The sequence below is a fragment of the Carya illinoinensis genome, chromosome 4, assembly GCF_018687715.1.
Source record: "Carya illinoinensis cultivar Pawnee chromosome 4, C.illinoinensisPawnee_v1, whole genome shotgun sequence".
NCBI classification, from domain to species: domain Eukaryota; kingdom Viridiplantae; phylum Streptophyta; class Magnoliopsida; order Fagales; family Juglandaceae; genus Carya; species Carya illinoinensis.
This window is the reverse complement of record NC_056755.1, coordinates 23,179,147-23,202,687: the sequence shown is the minus strand read 5'-3', so window position 1 is coordinate 23,202,687 and position 23,541 is coordinate 23,179,147. Positions and strand designations below refer to the sequence as shown.

Here is a 23,541-nt window from a genome sequence, read left to right as displayed (position 1 = left end):
AAATAGGTATTTACCATTTTAGGTATTACAAAAATATGCGATATGATACAATTGTTATTGTAAACTATTAGTGAAGCTGCAAATTGCCCCTTTTTAGTATTTTGAAGATGCAATATTTTAATTTTGGACAACGTTAAGGTGCACACTAAATGTGTACTCCAAATATGCAAACCAGTGCAAATGAGTTTTTTATTTTTATTTTTGTTTTTTTTACTTAAATATTTTTAAACATCCTTAGCCATTAAGAAAAAAAAAATACAAAATCACTAATAGTCATTTTCTTAACTATTAAAAAAATTAAAAAAAATAAAATACACGACTACGCATATTTGAGAGTCATACTATCATTTTCCTTTAATTTTTATTATTGAAATCTAGTGTATAAACTCCTTTAATGTAAAGGGAATACGTAAATAATTTTTTTTTTTTTTGTTTTGCTCTAAAGTTCAATACAGGGGCCAAGATGCTTGTAATTATGAGTGGGTTTTTTTTATATAAGTGACTCTGATATGAAGCAATGGCAAGACAATATTCTCCCCACCATTTTTTGCCATTTTGATATTGAACTCATAAGGGTCATTCCAATCAATATTGGTGGTAGAGAAGATCAGTCAGTTTGGTCATGCACATAGAATGAAGTTTTTTTAGTCAAGAGTGCATATCATCTACAACAAGAACTGCTTACTCATAAGAATGGGGAATCATCCCAAGGAAGAATGCAGAGTGACATATGGAAGTCAATTTGGAATCTGAAAGTGCCAAATGTTATATGGATGTTTATGTGGAAAGCCTGTCAAGATGCCTTACCAACCCTCTCAAATCTATGGAAAAGGAAAGTAATAAAAGAGATGGAATGCCCTAAATGCAAACAAAGTCCTAAAACTTTTGTACATGTTCTATGGAATTGTGAAACTGCTAAGGATGTGTGGAGCTAGGGCTGTATGAAGATTCAAAAGATGTTTGGTCACATAAGTTCTTTTGTAGAGGTTTGGAGCCATATGATCAAGATTCTATAGACTAAGAAATTAGATGAAGCTACTGTTACTGCTCGATTGATTTGGTTTAGGAGGAACAACCCGATTCATGGTAAAGGCTTCTCCCCTCTAGGCTCTCTCATCCAAACTGCTAAAGAGGAAGTCCAATATTTCAAACAAAGTAACGAGAAGCATTAGATGAGCACTATGGTAGTGGAACAATCTGTTCGTTCTTGGCAAAAATCACCTGAGAGTATCTACAAACTGAATTGGGATGCTACTATTGATAGTACAACATGTAGAATTAGAATAGGTACTATAACTAGGGACTCTAATGGTAATGTGATTGGCACACTTAGAGCCCCATGATCATTACTTACCGATCATTTCACTGTAGCATCCTATGCCTTGATGCTAGCTGCAATTTATTTATTTATTTATTTATTTTTTCAGTCAAAAATGAGAATCTCAATTATTATTATGGAAGGTGATACTCTTCAAGTGGTTAACAGACTTAAAAAGGTTTCATAAGACTGAAGTCAAGGATGAATGCTTATTAATGATGGTAGAAATATTCTCAACTCTGTTGCTATTTTGTCAGCCAACCATATCAAAAGTGAGGGTAATTAAGCTAACCATTAGTTAGCTCTGAATTCACTATTGGTGCATACTTATATAATTTAGAAGAAATTCCTAATTATATTCTGTCCACTCATATAAGTGAGATGATGCAAGTCTTTTAACTATCAATAATAAACTTTTTAGTTTTTTAAAAAATTATTCAATTACTAGCAGCGCTTTTAAGTGGGCTTTTCATTCCTTAATTTTAAAAAATATCAAGTTAGTCCATCCTTTAGAAAATCTAGCAAAACGTTGTTAATGCAACATTGGCAGCACTGACAGTTTGCCACGTCATTTGCCAGACCACATTTGTGCCACGTATATAAAACATTACAAGTTTTTTAAAACTAGATTTAATATAAAAAAAATAAGAGAGAGCGTAAAGAATAAGAAGTTTATAAAAAGAAAAAGAAACTTAAAAATAGAAAAAATAAACCATGGTTGGCAGGTAAATGATTGGCTGATATAGGTACGCCCCTAATAGAACCACGAGATGACTGCATAGCCACAAAACTATTTTTTTCAAACTTTTCTTTTGTTTTGTTTTTGTCGTAGAATTGATGTGGTGTCACATGTAGTGCATTTTAATAGTTTTCAGGTAATATATGTATAATTTGATTAATAACATTTAAATTTGTAAATTTATATTTTAAAATTAAATTATATTACCTAAATTACTTATGGTATAAAAAAATTTAAATACAATTATTTATTTATCAATAAAATCTTTTTTTTAAAAGACGAATGAATCTTTCTCAAAAGATTAAAAATATAATTAAAAATCATGGGGAGTAACATAATTATAGAAAAAATCATTTAATTTATATCATCTCATCTCATTTTATTTTATAATATTTTTTAACTCATCTGATTATTAAAATTTTTTAAAATATTTATACAAAATAAAATAAATAATATAATTTTTTAAATATTAAAATAAAAATAATATTAAAAAATATATTCTAATAATATTTTATTTAATTTTTAATTTTTATCTAATTCATCAAACTTTAGGAATATTTTTGTATTTATTTGTCCTACATGGTATGAAACCACTTTTGATGTCTACACAAGAATAACGTGGATGAAGCATTTCCTTGCAAATGCTAGGCCAAGGCTTGTTCCCGAAGAAAAATCCTACAATTTTAGTGCTCGAGAAAACGAGGAAAACAAAAAAAAGACAATTCTCACCAAGGCTAGGCAGCCATCATAAATGCGCCACGTGTAACTCTCGCTAGCCACATCCACTCTTCCTAGTCCAGGTTGCTGTGTGTCCAAATAGCCCAGAGCTTAACTTATTATCTAGCGCACAGACGCATATACACACGCTACCTTCGTTCCCAGTTCATCTAAAGAAACACTCTGTCTTCGAGGTACTCCCTTCTTCTTTTTCTCCTCTCGTTCGTCAATTTTTATTGGTATCAGAAATGGTTTTTGCATTCAGGTTGTTTCAGCTTCACATCTGCGAGACAGGAGTTGATTTTTGTTGTTTATTGGTTCAATTTTCGTAAAGTGACATTTTGGGGTGGGAAATGGAGAAGTATTTTTAAGACTTTGTTTTTGTTTCGGTTCAGTTTGGGTTTGGTTCTGGGAATGTTTTCCCCGTGCTACGCAGATTTCAAATTTCAAGCTTTTCCTGTGGGTAAAGGCTAAAGTGCTTCTATTGATTTCAATATATGAGAATGAAATCAAATGAAATTACAAATATAAGTCAATTACATGCAGTAAGAAATCTACGCTGGTAAGAAAAAGATTGCGAAATAATCAAATTAATAAAAACGGAAAAAATTATGAGTGATTCCAAGTTTTTCTCTCTTTTATTTATATATCTATTGGTGCTCGATTAATTTTGTTTTTCACGCGTTAATATTTTTTTGTATTTCTTTTGAAGAAAAAATAGCCCTTTCGGGATAATGGAAAATGATAATTTCAATTTTTATATTGTTGTCTGAAGATGAGTTTTCTTTCAATCTCGGGTCAATCACTTGAGAAATGCCAACTATTGTACATGTAAGAGCTAACTTTTAAATAAAATTAATTTCCCACCCGGTTTCCACCCTCTCCACGAAAAGAATAACCAATGGCATTCATTGGTCTTGTTCAATCTAGCATGTGATCTCTCTCTCTCTCTCTCTCTCTCTCTCTCTCTGTTTATTTTTATTTTTTATTTTTTTATTTTTATTGAAAAGTTTGAACTTGCTCAACCACTAGTGTGGATGAACATGCTCAACCTGTCCCTTTATTCTGTATCGAATCTTGCTCTCTTATTAAAAGGAATGCTTCATTCTTTAGCTGTTTACCACCTATTAGTATTGGATGACTTCCTTAAAGTGCTCATGTTTCTTAAGATATTAACCTAAGCTCATTCCACTTTGCATCGTTTTTCTTGGATTCTATGTTTGTGCTCTTGCACAGCTATGAAAAAAAAAAAATGTTTTGACATTCACTGGACCACTTTGTTTTAATATAAATTTATCTTGCAGATTTCATGTTTATATATAGCACTCTTTTAAATCATTCCAGTGTTACAGGGATGGCAGCATCATCCGCATGTCTTGTGGGTAATGGTTTATCTACACACAGTGCCAAACGAAGTTTGAGCAAGGACTTCTATAGGAGGTTTCTTTTGCCTCCTACAAACCTTCGAGCCTTTGATAAGGCAAAGAAATCAGTTTTTGTTAAGGCATCTTTGGGCCAAAATGAAGAGAGAAGAGACTTTTTAAAGTTATTGCTTGGAAATGTTGCAGTCGGTGTGCCTGCTTTATTGGGGAGTGGGAATGCTAAGGCTGATGACCAAGGGGTTTCTAACTCCAGGATGTCTTATTCTAGGTTTCTGGAGTATTTGGACAATGACAGGGTGAAAAAGGTAGATTTGTTTGAGAATGGAACCATAGCTATCGTTGAGGCTGTTTCTCCTGAACTTGGTAATCGGGTACAACGAGTTCGTGTGCAACTTCCAGGACTCAGCCAAGAACTCCTTCAGAAGTTCAGGGAAAAGAGCATTGACTTTGCAGCACATAATGCTCAAGAAGACTCAGGTTCTCTATTATTCAACTTGATTGGGAATCTGGCTTTCCCTCTAATCTTAATTGGGGGACTGTTTTTACTCTCAAGGCGTTCATCTGGAGGCATGGGTGGTCCAGGGGGACCTGGGTTCCCCCTTTCCTTTGGTCAATCTAAAGCAAAGTTCCAAATGGAACCAAACACTGGTGTGACGTTTGATGATGTTGCCGGTGTAGATGAAGCTAAGCAGGATTTCATGGAAGTGGTGGAGTTTCTGAAAAAGCCTGAGAGGTTTACTGCAGTTGGGGCTCGCATTCCAAAAGGGGTTCTTCTTATTGGTCCTCCTGGAACTGGGAAGACTTTGCTAGCCAAGGCGATTGCTGGTGAAGCTGGTGTTCCATTTTTCTCCATCTCAGGCTCAGAGTTTGTTGAGATGTTTGTTGGTGTTGGTGCCTCCCGAGTTCGTGATCTTTTCAAAAAGGCCAAGGAGAATGCTCCTTGCATCGTATTTGTTGATGAAATTGATGCTGTTGGACGACAAAGAGGAACTGGAATTGGTGGAGGGAATGATGAAAGAGAACAAACTCTTAACCAGCTTTTGACGGAAATGGATGGTTTTGAAGGTAATACTGGTATCATTGTGGTTGCAGCAACTAACAGGGCAGACATTCTCGACTCTGCGTTACTTAGGCCTGGACGGTTTGACAGACAGGTGCGGGTTTTTCATCAAATGATTCTTGCTCTTATTAGTGTGTAAAGTACTCAGATTGTGTTTCTTTGACAGGTATCTGTTGATGTTCCGGATATACGTGGAAGAACAGAGATCTTAAAGGTTCATGGTAGCAACAAAAAGTTTGATTCAGATGTTTCTCTTGACGTTATAGCCATGAGAACGCCTGGTTTTAGTGGAGCAGATCTTGCAAACCTCTTAAATGAGGCAGCTATATTGGCTGGTAGGCGTGGGAGGACTGCAATTTCATCGAAAGAGATTGACGATTCAATTGATAGGATTGTAGCTGGAATGGAAGGAACAGTAATGACAGATGGGAAAAGCAAAAGTCTGGTGGCATATCATGAAGTCGGGCATGCCATTTGTGGGTAAGTGTGGTTATGGCTTTTGCGTATTTTAGATATTTGCAATAGAACAATTTGTAGAAGGTCATGTTCAAATGTTAACATTATTTAATCTATTCACTATTCCCATGTACATTATTCCCCTTAAGTTACTAGCACGTTATATTGGGAGCTGTTTGGGCTCTTTTTTTTTTTTTAATAATATGGAGCCTCACCACCTTACCACACTTGGGGAGTAAACCCCATAGACAAAATTCTACCCACTAAGTACCTTGTATCCAGTAACTTGTAAAAAAAAAAAAAAACAAATACCTTGTATCAAGTAATGTGGGGAAGTTCTGGTGCAGACTTGAACACAGTGTCTGAGACTACAGCTCATCCCAAGCTCGCCCTTTGACCACTAGGCTACTCCCTAAAACCCAGTTATTCTATTATATTGAGAGACATCATTATGAAAAGGTCTCATTAATGTGCATCAAGAATTTCATTTCTCATCACCTACAATACAGAATAATATCGTTTCTAATTGTTTATTTAAAGACTTCTTCTGTACCAAAATTTGCTTTGATTACATGAAAGATCATTTGTTTATTCCTTATATATGTCTCTCAATAGTCTAGTGTGCATGTGTGTATGTAGACTTGTATATATTTTAAGAAACTTTGGCTGCATTTCCCTACTTTGACAGCTAATGTGTAGTGCAAACCATGTTGTTACATTTACTATGGATATATGTTATATTTATTAATTTGATATATGAGATTTAATTGTGGGTGTTATATTAAGTGCAATATTTGTTGTTTATGAGGTAAAATTAGGCTTTGTAAGAGATACTTGGAGTCTCTATTAATCATCTTGGAGAATCAGGCATGTGATTAATTTACTTGGGTAGTGTTGAATACTACTAAGGTCAATCTGGTACTGTGGTGATCAGGCGTGGAAGAGAGAGGAGGGGGGGGGGGGGGGGGGGGGGGGGCGGGCAATTGACGTAGAAAGAGCATGTAGATTCATGTGATCTCCCTTTGTATGATTATGCTCACATTACTAGTGTTCTATTCAAAATCCTTAAGTAAAAATTCATTACCGAATTCATTCAAAGTTGATCAAATTAATAAAAAAACCCAGCAATGTTTCACAAATTCATCGTAATGCACAAGTGAAGATAAAAATTAAGAAAACAAAAAATATATTTCCTTTTTGAATGTTGTGATTAAATGTTATAAAGCCTATATAATATAGATTGGGAATAGCCATGTTAGCCACGGGAGATTTGTTGCTACACTCGATCTGTTAATTTAATGGTGGTACAGATGTAACTAACTAAACTGGTACAAAATAAGCTGACTTGAAAGGAAAAATGTAAAACAAGTTGGGGAAATGACATTGTAAATTTACCAGATAGTTTTTTCTTCTTCAAAATGTATCTACTTGCATAGGCACCAAAGAAAAAGAATAAAAAAAAAATTGTAAAGAGAATTTGAAGTTTTATTAATGACAAAAAAATAGGAGCAAGTATGGGAAAATTGTTGAGGAAACAAAAGAAACCTTACAAACCTGAAAAAATAAATGATAAATGAAAAACAAAGAAAGGGCACAGAAAATTTGTTAACAAACAAAAATATTTCAAAATGAGATTAATGTGCTGAGGTTTCTTGGCGGGGCCAAATAATCATATTTCCTTCAAAATAATTAAGTACATGGTAAGGTTTTTAAAAAACTTTTGTGGGGGGCCACGGCGCCCCCAACCATCTATGTGGTTCCACCCTTGTGATTCAGTTGCAGTGCAACCTAATGTGGGAACTGATGAGAATGTAGGAATTTGAATGGAGGAGATTGTGATACTACACAAGACTAGATTTAATTATGGAAGTGGAACTGAACTTTCCAAGTCCTTGCAGGAAACACTAATGTTATCTAGTCTTTATTGAGTACCTCACTGATTTGAGTAGAGCATCACTGGTTTGTTACAGTTAATCAAGCAGCTAGGACAGGCAAACAGATCATTGCTTTCCAATACTTCCAACAAGTAGAGCAGTTATTTATCATTTGTTTCAAAATGGAAATAAGTTCCATTATCCTGTCTAGTGGAAGTAGAGGTGCACATTCTGAATCCTCCAAGAAATCTGGATCATGCAGTAATTCCCAAGCTCTTAGTTTGCCTACTCAGAAATACCATTTCAGACTGAGGCCTCATTCTGCTTGTGGCATATATATGCTCACCCCGCTTCTTTGTTGTTTGCACAGTCCTGTTGTGGTTCAGTAAATTGTAGCTAAGCTGGACCAAGCGCCCCCCCCCCCCCCCCCCCCCCCTTCTTCTCTCTCTCTCAAGCCGCCTCTCTCCCTCCCTCCTCTCATGCGTCAACACTTGCTTGGACCCACACACACTCTCACGACGCAGGCATATCTAGAATGTGACAGATGCAGACCATTTGAATTGGATGTACGCACTTTTAATCTGGTGCTCACTGCAGAATTAATCACATATGCCAGTATTGTTTTCTTCTTGCATTGGGTGTCCCAAACAAAGTCCCCGACTAATCTTATTTTTTGCTAATTCTTTCTCTCCCCTTCATAGCTATTGTTGGTCTCTTTACTGCACCCCCAAGTAATTTCTGATTTCATTTATTTTTATTTTTATTTTTTTCTTTTGTGAAGGACTTTGACTCCAGGGCACGATCCTGTTCAAAAGGTGACCCTAGTTCCACGTGGTCAAGCACGAGGTCTTACCTGGTTTATTCCAGCAGATGACCCTACCCTGATCTCCAAGCAGCAGCTGTTTGCACGAATTGTTGGTGGACTTGGTGGCAGAGCTGCAGAAGAAGTGATCTTTGGTGAGCCAGAGGTGACAACAGGTGCAGCTGGTGATTTGCAGCAGATTACTGGTTTGGCGAAACAGGTAATTCAGCATTTACATATGCTCCAAGCATTGTGCAATGCCAAATTACCATTAGTTTTGATCTTTTATTTCTTTTGTGGTTTAGTTGGGTTGGGGGGTGGGAGTTGGCAGGCGAGGTCGTTGGATGGATGTTTCAAGTATGAATTTAAAGTACAAATTTTTCGTTTTTAGGCTTTTTTGTTTTCTTTAAACAGGGTCCATTTGGTGTATGTTAGAATTGGCCGATGATCAGAATTACATAATGTAGCTTGGTTCTTAGTTTAGGCATGGTTTCCCGCACCACTTTTGCCAATGTCTAATGCCATTCCTACTTACATTTTGTGTCCAACCATCAGCTCTAAAAACTAACCCTAGTTTCCTTGTTTTTTCCCATAAAAAGTTAATGGAGGGATTTGATTGATCTGTTTGCAGATGGTAACCACATTTGGAATGTCCGAAATTGGCCCATGGTCGCTTATGGACGCAGCTCAGAGTGGTGATGTCATCATGAGAATGATGGCCAGGAACTCAATGTCCGAAAAGCTTGCTGAAGATATTGATGCTGCCATAAAGAGGATATCAGACAAAGCTTATGAAATTGCATTGAGCCACATAAAAAACAACCGTGAGGCCATTGACAAGATTGTGGAAGTCCTCCTCGAGAAGGAAACAATGAGTGGAGATGAATTCCGGGCAATTCTCTCGGAGTTTGCCGAAATCCCGTCTGAAAATCGGGTCCCTTCTTCATCACCCTCACCAGTTACTGTTTAAATTGCATGATCATCCAATTGTCAATGACTCTTAATCATACGCCTTTGTAGTGGTTACATGTATTATATTATAATCGAAGTCGAAAGAATAGCTCAAATTATTTGTAATCTTTGCTTTTAGATCAGAGGAAATGCACTCTAACCTGAATTCACGGTTACAATATACATATCTTCTCACGCACGCACGCATATATTATATAAAAAATTCTATTCATTCCCACACAACACCCAACTTTTTTTTTTTTATTTTATTCTTTTTAAACTAATTGAATTCTTCTATTTATCATTCATATACCACATATTTGGTAAGAGAAAAAAAAAAAAGTATGGTGTGGTGTGTGAGGATGAATAGTAACAAAACTCATATTATATATATATATACTGCTTGGGTGTATGTACTCATAAGAGGAATTTTAATACCCATCAGCAGTCTTAACGAGAAAAGCCTTGGACTTGTGGGTATGGTCTCCCTAGGTCTAAAAACCGGGTGTAAACAATCTCTAAGAGTTATCGAATTGAAAGATTTTCTTCTTGAATTATTTAAGGTACACTTGCGGGAAATTTTCTGCCGATGATCTATGCACATTAGGGATTAGTTGAGACATTATTCTCAGACATCCTGTGCCAATAAAAAAAATAATAATAATAACCCCATGGCTTCAATTCATCCTTTTCAACATGCATGCTGCCGTGCCATGCTCTGCTCAAAAACTATGTCATGCTTCTTTAATAAGCCTGTGTCCTGGATTGGAAAATTGGACTACACAGACTATTTAAGAAACTATGTCATGCTTCTTTAATAAGCCTGTGTCCTGGATTGGAAAATTGGACTACACAGACTATTTAAGTGTTGGAATTGTCATCTGGAGAAATTAAATATTATTTCGTGAAAAAGTATTTTGAAATCTTATTAGATGAAAATAAATATGGATTAGTCATATTTACAATCTCTAGTTTTAAAAAAATGGTGTCATATGGCAGCCACGTGTCACTCACGTAGCACCTTCGAGAATACCACTTGGCAGTGGCAAAACACCTCTAGAACATTTTTTGAGTGGGATCTACACCATCGGTCGGAAGTAAACCTAGGAATAACGTAATACCCACACAAATACACGTGATGATTGAAATTGTGAAAAGATAATAAATATAAAAAATAAAAATAAAAATTAATAAAAATAAATAGTTGAAAATAAATGAACAAATAAATATAAAACAAAAAAACAAAACAAAACAGAATCTTTTGAAAAATTCATAAAGGTACCTAGAAATTAAATTAATAAAAAAGAACAGTGAATTAGTCTTAATTTGAATATTTAGAATTTACAAAAAACAAAAAAGCCTGATAAGAAAGGGAAGGCACGTGAAAGCTCTTGTACATGCCACATGGCAGCTCATGGACTTTGTTTTAAGCAGCAGAAATCATGGGTTACATATGGTTTCTAATCATAGTTTCGAATTCTGATTGGTTAATTCCGATCCACTATGAAAGTCATTATATAAATTTAATTTTTTTGCAACCTTAAATGTTTCCTCATTCTCCTTTTTTTTTTTTTAATGAACTTTTTAGTTCTTTTAATTTTTTTCTTCGTTTATTTTGAATGTCTCAATTCAAATTTGTGAATTTTTAATACATAATCAATCATATCACTGGAGTACACAAAAAAATCTGCAAAAATGACTGCACATATAATTTGTGAATTTTAAAAAAATATCTTTTAAGACCAATATCTCTCCTTTTTCTTATGTTTTCAATTAATTTTCTAAATATTCAATTCTACTATATATATATATATATATGTATAGCTAAATGCTAATCCCAAAATAGTACATTAAAATGTATGGATGTCGAAATATTCAGTATTTAAACCGTAATGATCATGGGAATGAAATTTAAAGCATTGTTTGTGACTCAAGCTAGCCCACTCTCTCACATGGACGCATGTCCAAGTTCTATAGTCAAATGTTCTTCCATTTACATTTCCTTTCTTTTAATGCGTAGCCCATTCTTCTTCTTCTTCTTCTTCTTGTTCTTCTTTTTTATTTTCTGCTCCATTTCTTTGATAGCCTTTCTATAGCCGAAACCTAAACTAAGAATACTAATAGTGGCCTCAACAAACTTTGATCAAAATTTGACTAAAAAATTAACTTTTACAAATTTTAATTAGTTACTTTTCACAACACCAAATAATAAACTAAACAAATCTATCACTATTCTATTAAAGTATTAATTTTGAACTTTTCATTATTTTAATTCTATTGAACATTATCAACTAAAATTATTTATTATTTTTTGTTTAGTTTCTTAAGCACTGCTAAGAAATTAATTTAATAGAAGGTAGAGTTGCACATCATTTATGTTTGGGCAGGTGGATTGGGTTGATTTTTCAATTGTTAGATTTTCTTTATAATGTATATAAGAATTGAAATAAAAGTAGTGAAATGAAACAAGTTGGCTCTACATTGGTCCCAGTAGCCTCAATGCAACATTTCTTTCTTTTGCAATCTTTAAGCACATCCAGAAACCCAAACCTAGAAATTTCTTTCGTTTTTTTTTCTTGCGTGGGAGAGCATAGGTAGTGAGAGATGAATTATTTTAGTTTGAAAATAATATTTAACCAGCTCAAGGGGTTGTCCAAATAACCTTAGGCTATAATTACTGTTCATTTGTTGAGTCCATTACAGTGATTTATTGTGTACCTTAGCTAAACTTTGGCCAAATTTTAACTTTGTTGAGTTCACTACTAATACTCTAAACACCTTTCGAGCATCTTAAGTGAAATCTCACCAAAATTACACCAAAACTCACCATACAACACATAGCTATCAACCTGTAAACAATCCCATAGCCTAAAAACCATCAAATTAGTATTTTTGCTTAAGCTTTGAGGGGCTAGTTTTGTAAGTTTCTATACCTCTAGACTTATGTAATTTTATAGTGTTACCATTGATTATAGATGAATATTTGTGATTAAATGTTGAAAGTTGTATTTTGTTAGGAAACCTCAGTTTTGGTATATAAATTAGTGTTGTTAGGGTAAACACAAAAAATACAACGGAATATTTACATAAATTAAATTGGCAATCTAGTAAAACTAAACTCATAAATAGAATAAAGAAAATCAAGCAACCTAGAATCAAGACACCAAGATTTTTACGTAAAAACCCTCCAATGCAAGGGGAAAAACTACGAGATCTGGTCCAATTAAAACTTTCACTATCAACAATAATGAGTTTACAAATTGTCTTCTCTAGAGAAATCTATATAGGATATCAGTCAAAGTTTTAAATTCCGTTTCAGTTGAGATAGTACTAGAAGGAAATATTTTGAGTACTGATACGTTTCGGTATATCGTTTCGAGATAGTGATCATTATTTTAAGATATTCACACCTATTTATTTTGAGAAAAAAAAAAAGACATTGGCAAGACTATTAATATCAATCAAGACACTGGCATCCAACGGATTTGAATCAAATTGAAAAAAAGAAGCTCAATATGAAACAATGCTCAAGCTCATAGTCTGTTTTTTTTTTTTTTTTGAATAAATGATAATTTCATTAAAGCAATCAATTGATAACTGATTGGTCAAACTAGACAAAACTTCTTGGGGACCATCCTCAATCCATACAGACTAATTTTCTAAACACATGCCAAGTTTTTTAGCAACATGAGTAGTCTGGTTGCCACCTCTTATAACATAGCATAATTTCCATCCAGCATGGGTAGAAATTAAATGCTGTATATCATCAATCAATTGACCCTTCCAAGAGAAATCATCACTGCTCCCATAACCCCATCAATCACTTGTTTAGCATCACCCTCAAAGAGCACTTGATTTAGATTCATCTCTTGGCATAGGTGAATACCCCTAATGAGAGCATAACACTATGCTGAGAATGCAGAACAGACATGCAACCTTGAAGCAAACACCACAATTTCAACCTCCCCCCTACTATTCCTTAGCACAATATCAATGCCCATAAGCCTCTTCTTAGCATCATAAGCAGCATCAAAATTAAGTTTGCAGAAGGGATCGGTTGGTGGACTCCATCTCATATTAAATACCTGTTGAGGAATATTGTCATCATTAGATATTGAGCACCAATGAATATCATGAAAAACCTCCATATCAGTTAATGCAGATCTAAGTGTAGTAGACGGGGCATGAAATTTGTTGTTAAAAACAAAGCAGTTCCTTCTAGTCCATAGTTTGTGAAATATAGTAGCAGTCTGTTCTAAAATCACTCCATCTAAGCTGCTAAATGAACAATCTCAAAGCTATTTAAAAAAAAGAAAAGAAATAAGAAATAGAATTCCATTTCCTTAGAGAACTATCCTGATCTCTCCAGACATCCATCGATGCAGGACAGTTCCAAAGAACATGAATGATAGACTCATCAACCCTCATACAAGCTGGACACAGTTCATCCTCAACTATCAATTTTTTCTTCAACACCTGCCTTGTAGGTAAAATTTTATTGAGTGCCTTCTAGATAAACTATTTAAGTTTCTCTGGGACCTGTAGCAGCCATAATTGCCTCCACACCAATTCAATAACCTCTTTATTTCATGACTCTCCTTGAGTCTGCTTTGACAATACACAATCTAAGAGATGAGCACTTTTAACTGAGAAGATCCCCTTTGCATTTCTTACCCAAATCAGCCTATCACTAATATCCCTTATATTGAGAGGAATACTGCAAATGATCTTCTCCTCCTCTGAGTTGAAAACTTCTTCAACTAAATTAGTCTTCCATCTACATGTAGCACCACCAATTAACTCAGCAACTATAAAATCCCCATGCAACTGATTAATAGGAGTATGGACTTTATAAGAAATAGATTGTGGGAGACCTATCATGCCAAACTTTTATGTTGTGTGCATTTCGTACTCTCCAACTACACCTGCTTTCACCAAGTTGATAGAGGGCCATAGACTTCTCCATATATGAGAAGGAGAGGATCCTATATTTGACTCCAAGATACCACATTTTTAAAAATATTTACTTTTAAAAATCTAAGACACCAAGGAATTTGGGTGTTGAATTAATCTCCAAACTTGTTTAGCGAGTAGAGCTCTATTAAAGCTAGTTAAATTTCTGAAACCAAGACCACATTTGCTCCTAACCTCCCATAATCTTGTCCAACTCCTCCAATGAATGTTGTTTACATCTCTCTTATGACTCCACCAAAAATGAGAAAACATGGCTTTAATTTCCTTAATCAAAATAGATGGTAATTTGAAGACACATATGGTGTATGCAGGGATGGCTTGCAATACACTCTTGATTAGAATTTCCTTTCCACCAGATGATAGCATCTTAGATTTCAAACTACTAATTCTTTTCCAAACTTTCTCCTTAAGGTGTCTGAATGTATTGAACTTTGATCTCCCAATCATAGTAGGCAAACCTAAGTGCCTACTATAGTTCCCACAAAGCACTCCATTGGTGGATTCAGTAATCAACTCTCTTTCTTCTAGATTTTTGTTGGGGCTGAAAATAATAGAAGTTTTTCGTTGATTCAATGTTTGAGTAGAAGCACATTCATATAAACATAAGATCTATTCCACTAAACACTATTCTTCTTGTTTTGCTCTATAGAAAATGACACAATCGTCTGCAAGTAAAAGGTGGTTAATGGACATCCCACCCCTTGAGGCAACAACACCTTTAATAAGTTCATTCCTCTCAGCTTGTTGAAATAGAGAAGTGGCCCTTCAACACAAAGAAGAAATAAATAAGGGGACAAGGGATCACCTTATCTTAGGCCTCTTGAAGGAAAGAAAATATTTCCTTAGATACCATTCACTTTAACCGAATATGACACAGTTTTGACACATAGCATAATCAGCTTAATCAAATTCTCATCAAAACCCACCCAGCTTCAACATAATGGCCTCTAGAAAATCCCATTAAACCCTATCATATGCTTTAGACATATCTAGTTTAATTGTCATACTTCCTAACTTGCACTTTTATCTTGCTTGCATTGTGTGTAAGAGTTCATAGGCTACTAAAACATTGTCTATAATGAGCCTACCTGGAATAAAAGTACTTTGGTTCCAAGAAATTACCAAAGCCAACACCTTTTTAGATCTAGCCTGAAATGGACTTTCTTGGAAAAACAAATACCTATGGCATGGAGTAGGCACCAAGTAAGATTTAATCTCCAATTAGCTCTGAGTAAGATTTAATTTCCGACTGGTTGACACTCCTGTCACCGCAGATCTCACGAAACTCTTTACCGAGGAACAAGGGAGCCACAACTTGGTATCAGAGCTTTTCACGGCTTTAGCTAAATCCATAAATGTCATCTAGGAATGGTACCAAAGTAATAGGATTTGATTGTTATTATTATAGGGCCTTGAATTTTAGTTACGGTAGGCTTGATCTATAGTGAGTGGGCGAGAGTTAATCTAGAAAGTAATAGATTTGAATTGTGTGGTAGAATTTTATTATGACGTGATTGAGAGTTTGTCAAATGGATAACCCATGGGTGGTCGTGAGGGAGATCAATCTCTTGGTGAAGGGGACAGTGAAGTAGCATGAGCTATTAACTGTATAATGGATGTATTATAGTAGCAACAATACTTTTTCCAATGTCAGATGCAAATACATCACGTCAAGCACCCACATGATGAGCAGCAAGGGTGTACGTATGAACAATTTTTGGCTTATTCGTACATAGGATTCTTTAGAAATGAAGGACCGATGAAGGCTAAAAGGTGGGTTATGGAGACCGAAAGAACTTTTGAAGTATGCGGTTGCACGTAGGGTCAAAAGGTGTTATATGGGAGCTATCTGCTCCAAGGGTAAGTGTCAATTTGGTGGAGTGTTGAGAGGTAGTTGCTTGTTATGGACTCATGGAAGCCATTAATTAGAATAGGTTTAAGAAAAAGTTTGACGATCGATACTCCCCCACCATTATGAGACAATAGAAATCAAAGTTTTTCAGTAATCTGGTCCAGGGTAGCATGACGGTCAAGTAGTATGTTGCTAAGTTCATGGAGTTGGGAAGGTTTGCCCCTCTCATCTCTACAGAGGAGATACATGCTGAATGGTTTCAAGATGGATTACAGTTGCATATATGGACACAAGTGGCCTGTCATTAGATACAATGTTTTCAAATATTAGTGAATGTGGCATCAATTGTGGAGTGTGAATATCGCAATTTAGTGGCCATTTGCGTCAGGCCAAAAGCGAAGAACATTTAAAGGAGAATGAAGCAGTTTTGGGACACCATAGAAGTTTGTAAAAAGGATAGGGGTACGCCCACAAACTACTCACAGAGTATGTTGAGGAGGCAGAGCACCAGTGTGTGGTCAATGCCATAGGTCTCATGAGGAGAGATTTCAAGAAAATCTTAGTAAGTTATATAAAAAACAAATGTAGAGATAACATAAGCTTGTATAAGGCAAACCATGGGTATAAATGCATGAGCATGATTCATGAATGGGTATTTTCACAAAAACACTTTTTTTTATCCCATCTAGATTCTTTTTTCAAAACACTGATCTTGTAACCATATAACAAAGTAATGATGTAAGAAAATATCAAAGTTCCATTTCTTATTAACCACTTGTAATCTTATTCATATAACAATGTGGGTGAACACCTCATGGCTATGTTTAGAAACCATGGGCCCCCTGCTACTTACAGCATCACATTGTCGTCCCTTGACTAGGTGTGCGTATGTCTAATTCAATATGATACAATAATTCACAATTTTCCTTCATTTTATTTTCAAATATATGTTGCACCCATTGAACATTGCATGAATATACAAAGATGTCAACCAACCATAGCATGCAACATTTGAGCATAATCTTTCATTATTCAATATAAACAACAAGATGAAAAGTTTACATAGAGACACAAGTATATTTTCCAAGGGTAAGTTAGAGGATAACTTATAAAACTCTAAAAAGATTTTCCAACTATCAAGCAAGCTGAAAGTGTATGTTTTAACTATTAGATTTGTGAAATAAAAGTTAATAAGCAAGCATGATTCCGTGTACTCGGATTTAGACTTCCTAACCCTAATTAGTCATGAGCCCCTTCTTGTGATTTTCATAAAGATGTACAGACATGTCATGATAAACCCTAGGGCCAAATGATGTCAACCCTCTATATCTTTATGTGAAACACTAGTAGCCGAGTATGTGGGTGTGTATTGACATGTGTGGTTTTAATCTAATCAAACCTTAGTGGCCGAAAAGTGCATGGCACTCAAGATTGTGCTTCTTCAAATAGTGACTAGGTAAAACTCTTCATGAAACCCTAGTTATCGTTAAACAACATCTAAGAGGTTCCTCCTTGCTTATTTTGCATCAAAGACTCGGTTTGAAGAAAAAATCTAGGGGCTAACCATATTCAAATCTGGACTTTGAGCATGGTTCATCCTTCCATGGCCGAACCTACCACTCAGTCATCTCTTTGGTGCTTCTTACAAAACACAAAACCATCCTTGGTCTTTGCAAACCAAAACCTTTCTCACCCTCCTTTGGCATTTGCGTGTGTGATTGCGTGAAAGAAGATGATGATTTTGAATTCCTTACAATGCCAAGCTTTACCAAGAAAGTATCTTTGAATCTTCCTTCTTTGCTTGCAGGAAGTGGGTCTCGCTGACTATAAATGACCTTATTTATAGGTCTTCCATGCTTCTACTCACACACACACACACACACACACACACACTCTCTCTCTCTCTCTCATCACTATTTTGTTGCAAAATCTGAAGAGTTTATTGACTTATTTCATGCATGGACATGCACCAAGTGGCATTGATTTGTTGCCCTAGCCACACTCCCCTTCTTCTTCCTCATCATTGCCCTATCTTGGAAACTTAAAAGGGCTCTTGTGCATGGGGGATAAGTGGCGCCTCCCTTGATGTGGCTGAAACCTTAATTCTTCCTCATTGTCAGATTCTTCTAGAAACCCTAAAATAACATGCACGCTTGCCAAGTGGCTTGGTCAAAAATCATACTCCCTTCTCTTCATCATTGAACTCTTCTAGAAGCTTGAAACTATTTTGCATGAGGGACAAGTGGCATGTCACTTGGGAAGCCAAACCCTATCTTCATCTCGCTCATAATTATATTTCTAGAAACTCTAAGCACTTTATGCATAAGTGACAAGTAGCAAAAATGGAAGATGGCTTCCATGAGGGTGGTGTGTGCCACTCCTTGTTTGAATCCAAAATCCTAAATGGCTTTCCTAATTGATTGCTTCTCTTTGGGAAATCCAAAAGTCCAAGTGGCACTTCCTTCCTCATGGTAAAAAATGGTCTTTCTTCTAGAAACCCTAATGTCTCGTGTTTACCAAGTGGTGTTTCCCTTGGCAAAATCGAAACATCATTTCTTCGTGCCTAATTATTGTCTCCTAAAGACCAAAAGGTTCCCCGTCTTGCTTGGCACCAAGTGGCACCTTCTTCTTATTCTTAAAACTCTAATGGGCCATTTTCAAGCCCTAATTAATATAGTAGTTAAAAATTACTAGACGTAGGGCCTCTTCTTGGGCTTGGGAACCTATTCCACTATCAAAGGATGAGATCCACTTCATTTTACATGATTATAATTCCAGCAATCTCTTGGGCTTAAGTCCATTTATAACGAAACAAAAATTAAGTCTCAGCCTCAAAACCTAGCTTGGATTGGGATATCACAATAATACTCCATAGTCAAGACAAAACTAAATGAAAAGACAATTTTATCTTTTGACTTTAACCATTTATTTGAGATGAACGGGTAAAATCTTTATTATTTAATAAATCTGTATAGATATTAATGATATTATTGAAGGAAATTCTATATATAAGTCAATATGTAGAACACACTTATCAAATTGCTTACTTTGCATAATTTGGCTAAAACATTTCTCTTTTTACATTTTGCATAATACAAATCATATTTTAAAATATAAGTCATGTGAATGATGTGTTCTATACACTGACTTACAATTAGAATAACTCAACTCATCATATATATAACTTGTAAATTGAAAAAATGCCACACTCGACCACACTGCCATGTCAAAACGCATATTTTCATTTAATTCTAAAACGCACAACTTCATTAAAACCATCAATTACCTTTGCAAAGTTGAAAACACACCTAACAGTTTAGACCTAAGACCCCAAATTCACCCATCTATTGAGTATATATTACGCAGAGCAAGATGTTAAATTTAACCATGAAGGCCAAAGCTCACTGGATGGGAGGAAGATCTAAGACTCCATCTACGTTACTGGTGTGCTCAGGCGTGGTTATAGTTAAACTTCAGTATAGAATGACTCTTTTACTAATAGTAAATTTTTCTTTTTCAGTCCTACTAATTAAAGAGATGAAGATTCTTATTTCTATCATGTTTTATTTTTCTTTGAATTAAGTATATAATCAATTTTTAGGTTTCCCACTATTAACTAACTTTTACCCCCAGATATTGTTCAATCCTCTAATTTGTAATTTGTTTTTCTTGAGATAACACCCTCTTATTATCTTATAATTTTTTTTTTTATGTACGTAGGATGAGAGCACCCCCGCGTTATTCGATGAGTTTAGAATGAGCTAATTCCGTTATAAATTTCATCCATCCTATTTAACGGAAGACAAGTCTCATGACCTGCGCGCGAGGGTATGTGTCATGTATTTCAATTTTTCTCTTACTTTTAGAAAATCCAAATAACAACAAAAGATCAAATTATAGTAATTTGAAGTTTAAAAAATGAAAGTTAAATTAAAAAGTTCATAATAATTCCATCCACACATTTATGATAATTGATTCTTTCGAAACATCTACATGATAATCTAGAATTTAATCTTGTCATCATGAAAAATATCATCGTTGAAACTTCATTTTATCAAAGAAAATATCTAAAATATGTTATTCTTTACCTAAAGATATAAAATCAAATCATCACATGTATAATTTGTTAAAATAAATCATAAAAGAGAGATTTTATTTTTAATAAAACTATGAATCAGGTTCTCAACTAGCTAAGATTATTATAGATCATAAGAAAAACATGATTAAAATCATATCCGGAATTTATCTCTCTCCATTGAAATGAAGCAAAAACAAAATATGGTTGAACACATAAATAATAGGAAAAAAATTAACAAAATAAATAATATTATTAATCTTCAACGAGGTTTCATTCTTAACCTTAGTTGAAAATCTAGTCACACATGTTCATAAAAATAAACTTCAAAATCTAAATGTAAATAAATACCAAAACAATATTTAAAAGAAACTAAATAAGAAAAAAATTTACAATACTCTCAAAATGTAACATCCCAGCCTAGAAGTAGAACTCCGAATTTTTTTTCTCCTTTAGTCTGTTCGAGAAGCTCCTTGAGCAGTCTTGAAGGCTAGACTATTTTTTCAATTTTTTTTAGTAATGCTAGATATAGTCATACGTTGTACAAGCGTCGTGCACTCATTTTGAAAAAGAGTTGGGTTTATCATTAAAAAATAAATTTTTTTCATATGGGTCTCATATTTACTCACTTTTTTCCAAACAAAGTGCGAGGCGCTTGCATAACTCATTGCTACAACTATCATTACAAATATTGTTACTGACAAGTACTTTTGAAATAACATGATTCCTCTTCTTCTGCATCCTTCTATCTATAATCTGTTAAGGCTCAGGCAATAACTGACCACTAGAATTAGTAAGTGGTAAAGTAGGCAGAGCTATAATATTTTGGCCTATCTTCTTCTTAAGACATGAAACGTGGAAAACTGGATGGATTTTTGAAAACTCAAGCAGATTCAACTTATATGCAACAGACCCCAACTTCTGCACAATTTGGAAAGGGTGATAGAAACGTGGGGCTAATTTCATATTATGCCTCATAGCTACCATTTTCTGTCTATAGGGTTGAAGTCTCAAGAAAACCCAATCACCCACCAAAAATGATCTTTCACTTCTTTTTCTATCAGTAAAAAATTCCATTCCTTGCTGTGCTCTCAACAAGTTATCCTTTAACAAGTTCAACAATTCTTCCCTTGACTTGAGTTGCCTATCCACAACATCATTGGAAGAAGTACCTAGCACATAGGTCATCAGTTTAGGTGGAGCATACCCATATAAGGCTTCAGAAGGAGTTATTTTAATGGTGGAGTTGATAGTGGTGTTATAACACCACTCAACTATTAGCAACCACGAACTCCACTCCTTAGGCTTGTGACTGCAATAGCATCTTAAGTACCTTTCCAAACACTTGTTTAAGGCTTCTGTCTGACCATCTGACTGTGGATGGTAAGATGAACTGAAATCCAGTGAGACACCTGCAACTGAAATAGTTGTCTGTAAAAGGCACTAGTGAAAACTATATCTCTATTTGAAACAATTGACTGAGGTAAGCCATGCAACTTGAACACCCCAGTGAAGAATACTTGAGCCATCTTAGCTGCTGTATAAGGATGTGACAGAGAGAAGAAATGAGCAAACTTGATTAATCTGTCCACGACAGAAAAAACCATAGAAACCCATTTGAAAGAGGTAAGCCTTCAATGAAGTCCATGGAAATGTCTAACAATGGAGATTCAGGTATAAACAAGGGTTGCAAAAGACTAGGGTACCACACATTCTCATTCTTACTGACCTGCAAACTTCACACTCCTTAACTAATCTTCTAACATCCTTCCTCATGCATTCCCACTAGAAATCCCTTCTAGCTCACTGCAAGGTCTTGTGATAACCCACATGGCTAGCTTATGAGTTGTTGTGGATGTACTCAAGAATCTTGGACTGAATGGATGATGAAGGAACAATCACTATCTTACCTTTCCTCAATAGCAGTCCTTGTTGCATAAAGAAATGCTTAGCCCATTGTTCCCCAAGTTGCAGCTTAGTGACTATATCTGAGAACCTTGGATACAAAGAGTAACTCCCTTTGATCTCATCAATCCACAAGAGAGTGGGAAAGTGTATCATTGCCAAAACATAATGCTCTTCTTCATTTTTACTTGAAAGGGCATTAGCTACCAAGTTCTCTTTCCCCTTATTATAATCTACAAAAAAATCATAGCCAATGAGTTTTGAAACTCACTTATGCTGTGCCTCAGTTCCAATTTTCTGTTCCACCAAAAACTTGAGAGATTGTTGATCAGTATTGATCTTAAAAGAATGGCCTAAAAGATAAGATATCCATTTCTGGACAGCAGACACTAAAGCTAGAAGTTCTTTTTCATAAGTTGACAGTAACAATGCCTTTTCTTTCAAAGCTTTATTATAAAAAGCTATGGGTTGGGAATCTTGCATCAAAATTGCACCAAGACCCACACTAGAAGTATCACACTTGATGGTGACTGCTTTAGTAAAATTTGGCAACCTAACAAGGAGGATTGCTAGCAGCTACTTTCAACAATTCAAATGCAACAACAACCTTCTCATTCCAACCAAATGAGTTCTTCAATAATTCTGTTAGGGGTGCAGCTATAGAACCATACTCTAATAAACTTTCTATAATAGCCTGTCAATTCTAAAAAAGCTCTCAATGACTTCAAGATTTTAGGAATAGGCCATTGAACCACAACTGCTATTTTTGATGAATTTGTCTGCACCCCCTTTCCAGAGATAATGTAGCCCAAGTACTCAATCTCATGCACTCCAAACTTACATTTTGACATCTTTGCATAAAGAGTATGCTGCCTCAATATGCCCAAAACAGTTATTACATGCACTAAATGCTCCTAAACATTTCTACTGTAAACCAAAATGTCATTAAAATTATAAAAAAAAAAAAAAAGACCTTCTCAAAATAGGTTTAAAAATATGGTTCATCAAGTCTTGAAAACTGGCAGTAGCATTAGTGAGGCCAATAGAAATCACTAAGAGCTCATAATGGACCTCATGAGTTCTAAAAGCTATTTTCTCAATATCCCCTCTTTTACTCGAATCTGATGGTATCCATCCCTTAAATCCAGTTTAGAAAAAACTCGAGTCCCAAACAAATCATCAAGGAGCTCATCTATAACAGGAATTGGAAACTTGTCTTTGGCTATACAATCGATGCACATACGCCAAGTGCCATAAGCTTTCTTAATCAACAAAACAAAAAAAGAAAATGGACTTTGGCTAGGTCTTACCACATCAAATTGCAGCAATTCATGGACAATTTTTCTATTTCAAATTTCTGGTAATGAGGATACCTATATGGTCGAACAGAAATAGGAGAAGCCCATTGCTTCAAATTAATTGGATGGTCAAAATCT

General features: G+C 35.0%; 1 protein-coding gene across 2 annotated transcripts; it reads left to right on the top strand.

Moving 5' to 3' along the window:
- The first annotated feature begins 2,814 nt into the window (after positions 1-2,814).
- Positions 2,815-9,482, top strand: LOC122307599 (ATP-dependent zinc metalloprotease FTSH 2, chloroplastic). Of its 2 annotated transcripts, XM_043120566.1 has the most exons (5): positions 2,815-2,968; positions 4,127-5,310; positions 5,383-5,696; positions 8,328-8,568; positions 8,980-9,482. In XM_043120566.1, exons 2-5 carry the CDS (start codon positions 4,129-4,131, stop codon positions 9,316-9,318), a joined length of 2,076 nt encoding a protein of 691 aa, XP_042976500.1. In that variant the 5' UTR covers positions 2,815-2,968; positions 4,127-4,128; the 3' UTR covers positions 9,319-9,482. The 2 variants fall into 2 exon arrangements, with proteins under 2 accessions (XP_042976500.1, XP_042976499.1); XM_043120565.1 differs by lacking the exon at positions 2,815-2,968 and having other exon boundaries at positions 4,108-5,310.
- The last annotated feature ends 14,059 nt before the right edge of the window (positions 9,483-23,541 follow it).

Excerpts from the sequence above, each read along its gene's own strand:
- LOC122307599 (XM_043120566.1), top strand. The coding sequence starts at position 4,129 with ATGGCAGCATCATCCGCATGTCTTGTGGGTAATGGTTTATCTACACAC. Across the intron at positions 5,697-8,327 it reads GTCGGGCATGCCATTTGTGG|GACTTTGACTCCAGGGCACG; the intron begins GTAAGTGTGGTT and ends TCTTTTGTGAAG. Across the intron at positions 8,569-8,979 it reads TTACTGGTTTGGCGAAACAG|ATGGTAACCACATTTGGAAT; the intron begins GTAATTCAGCAT and ends ATCTGTTTGCAG.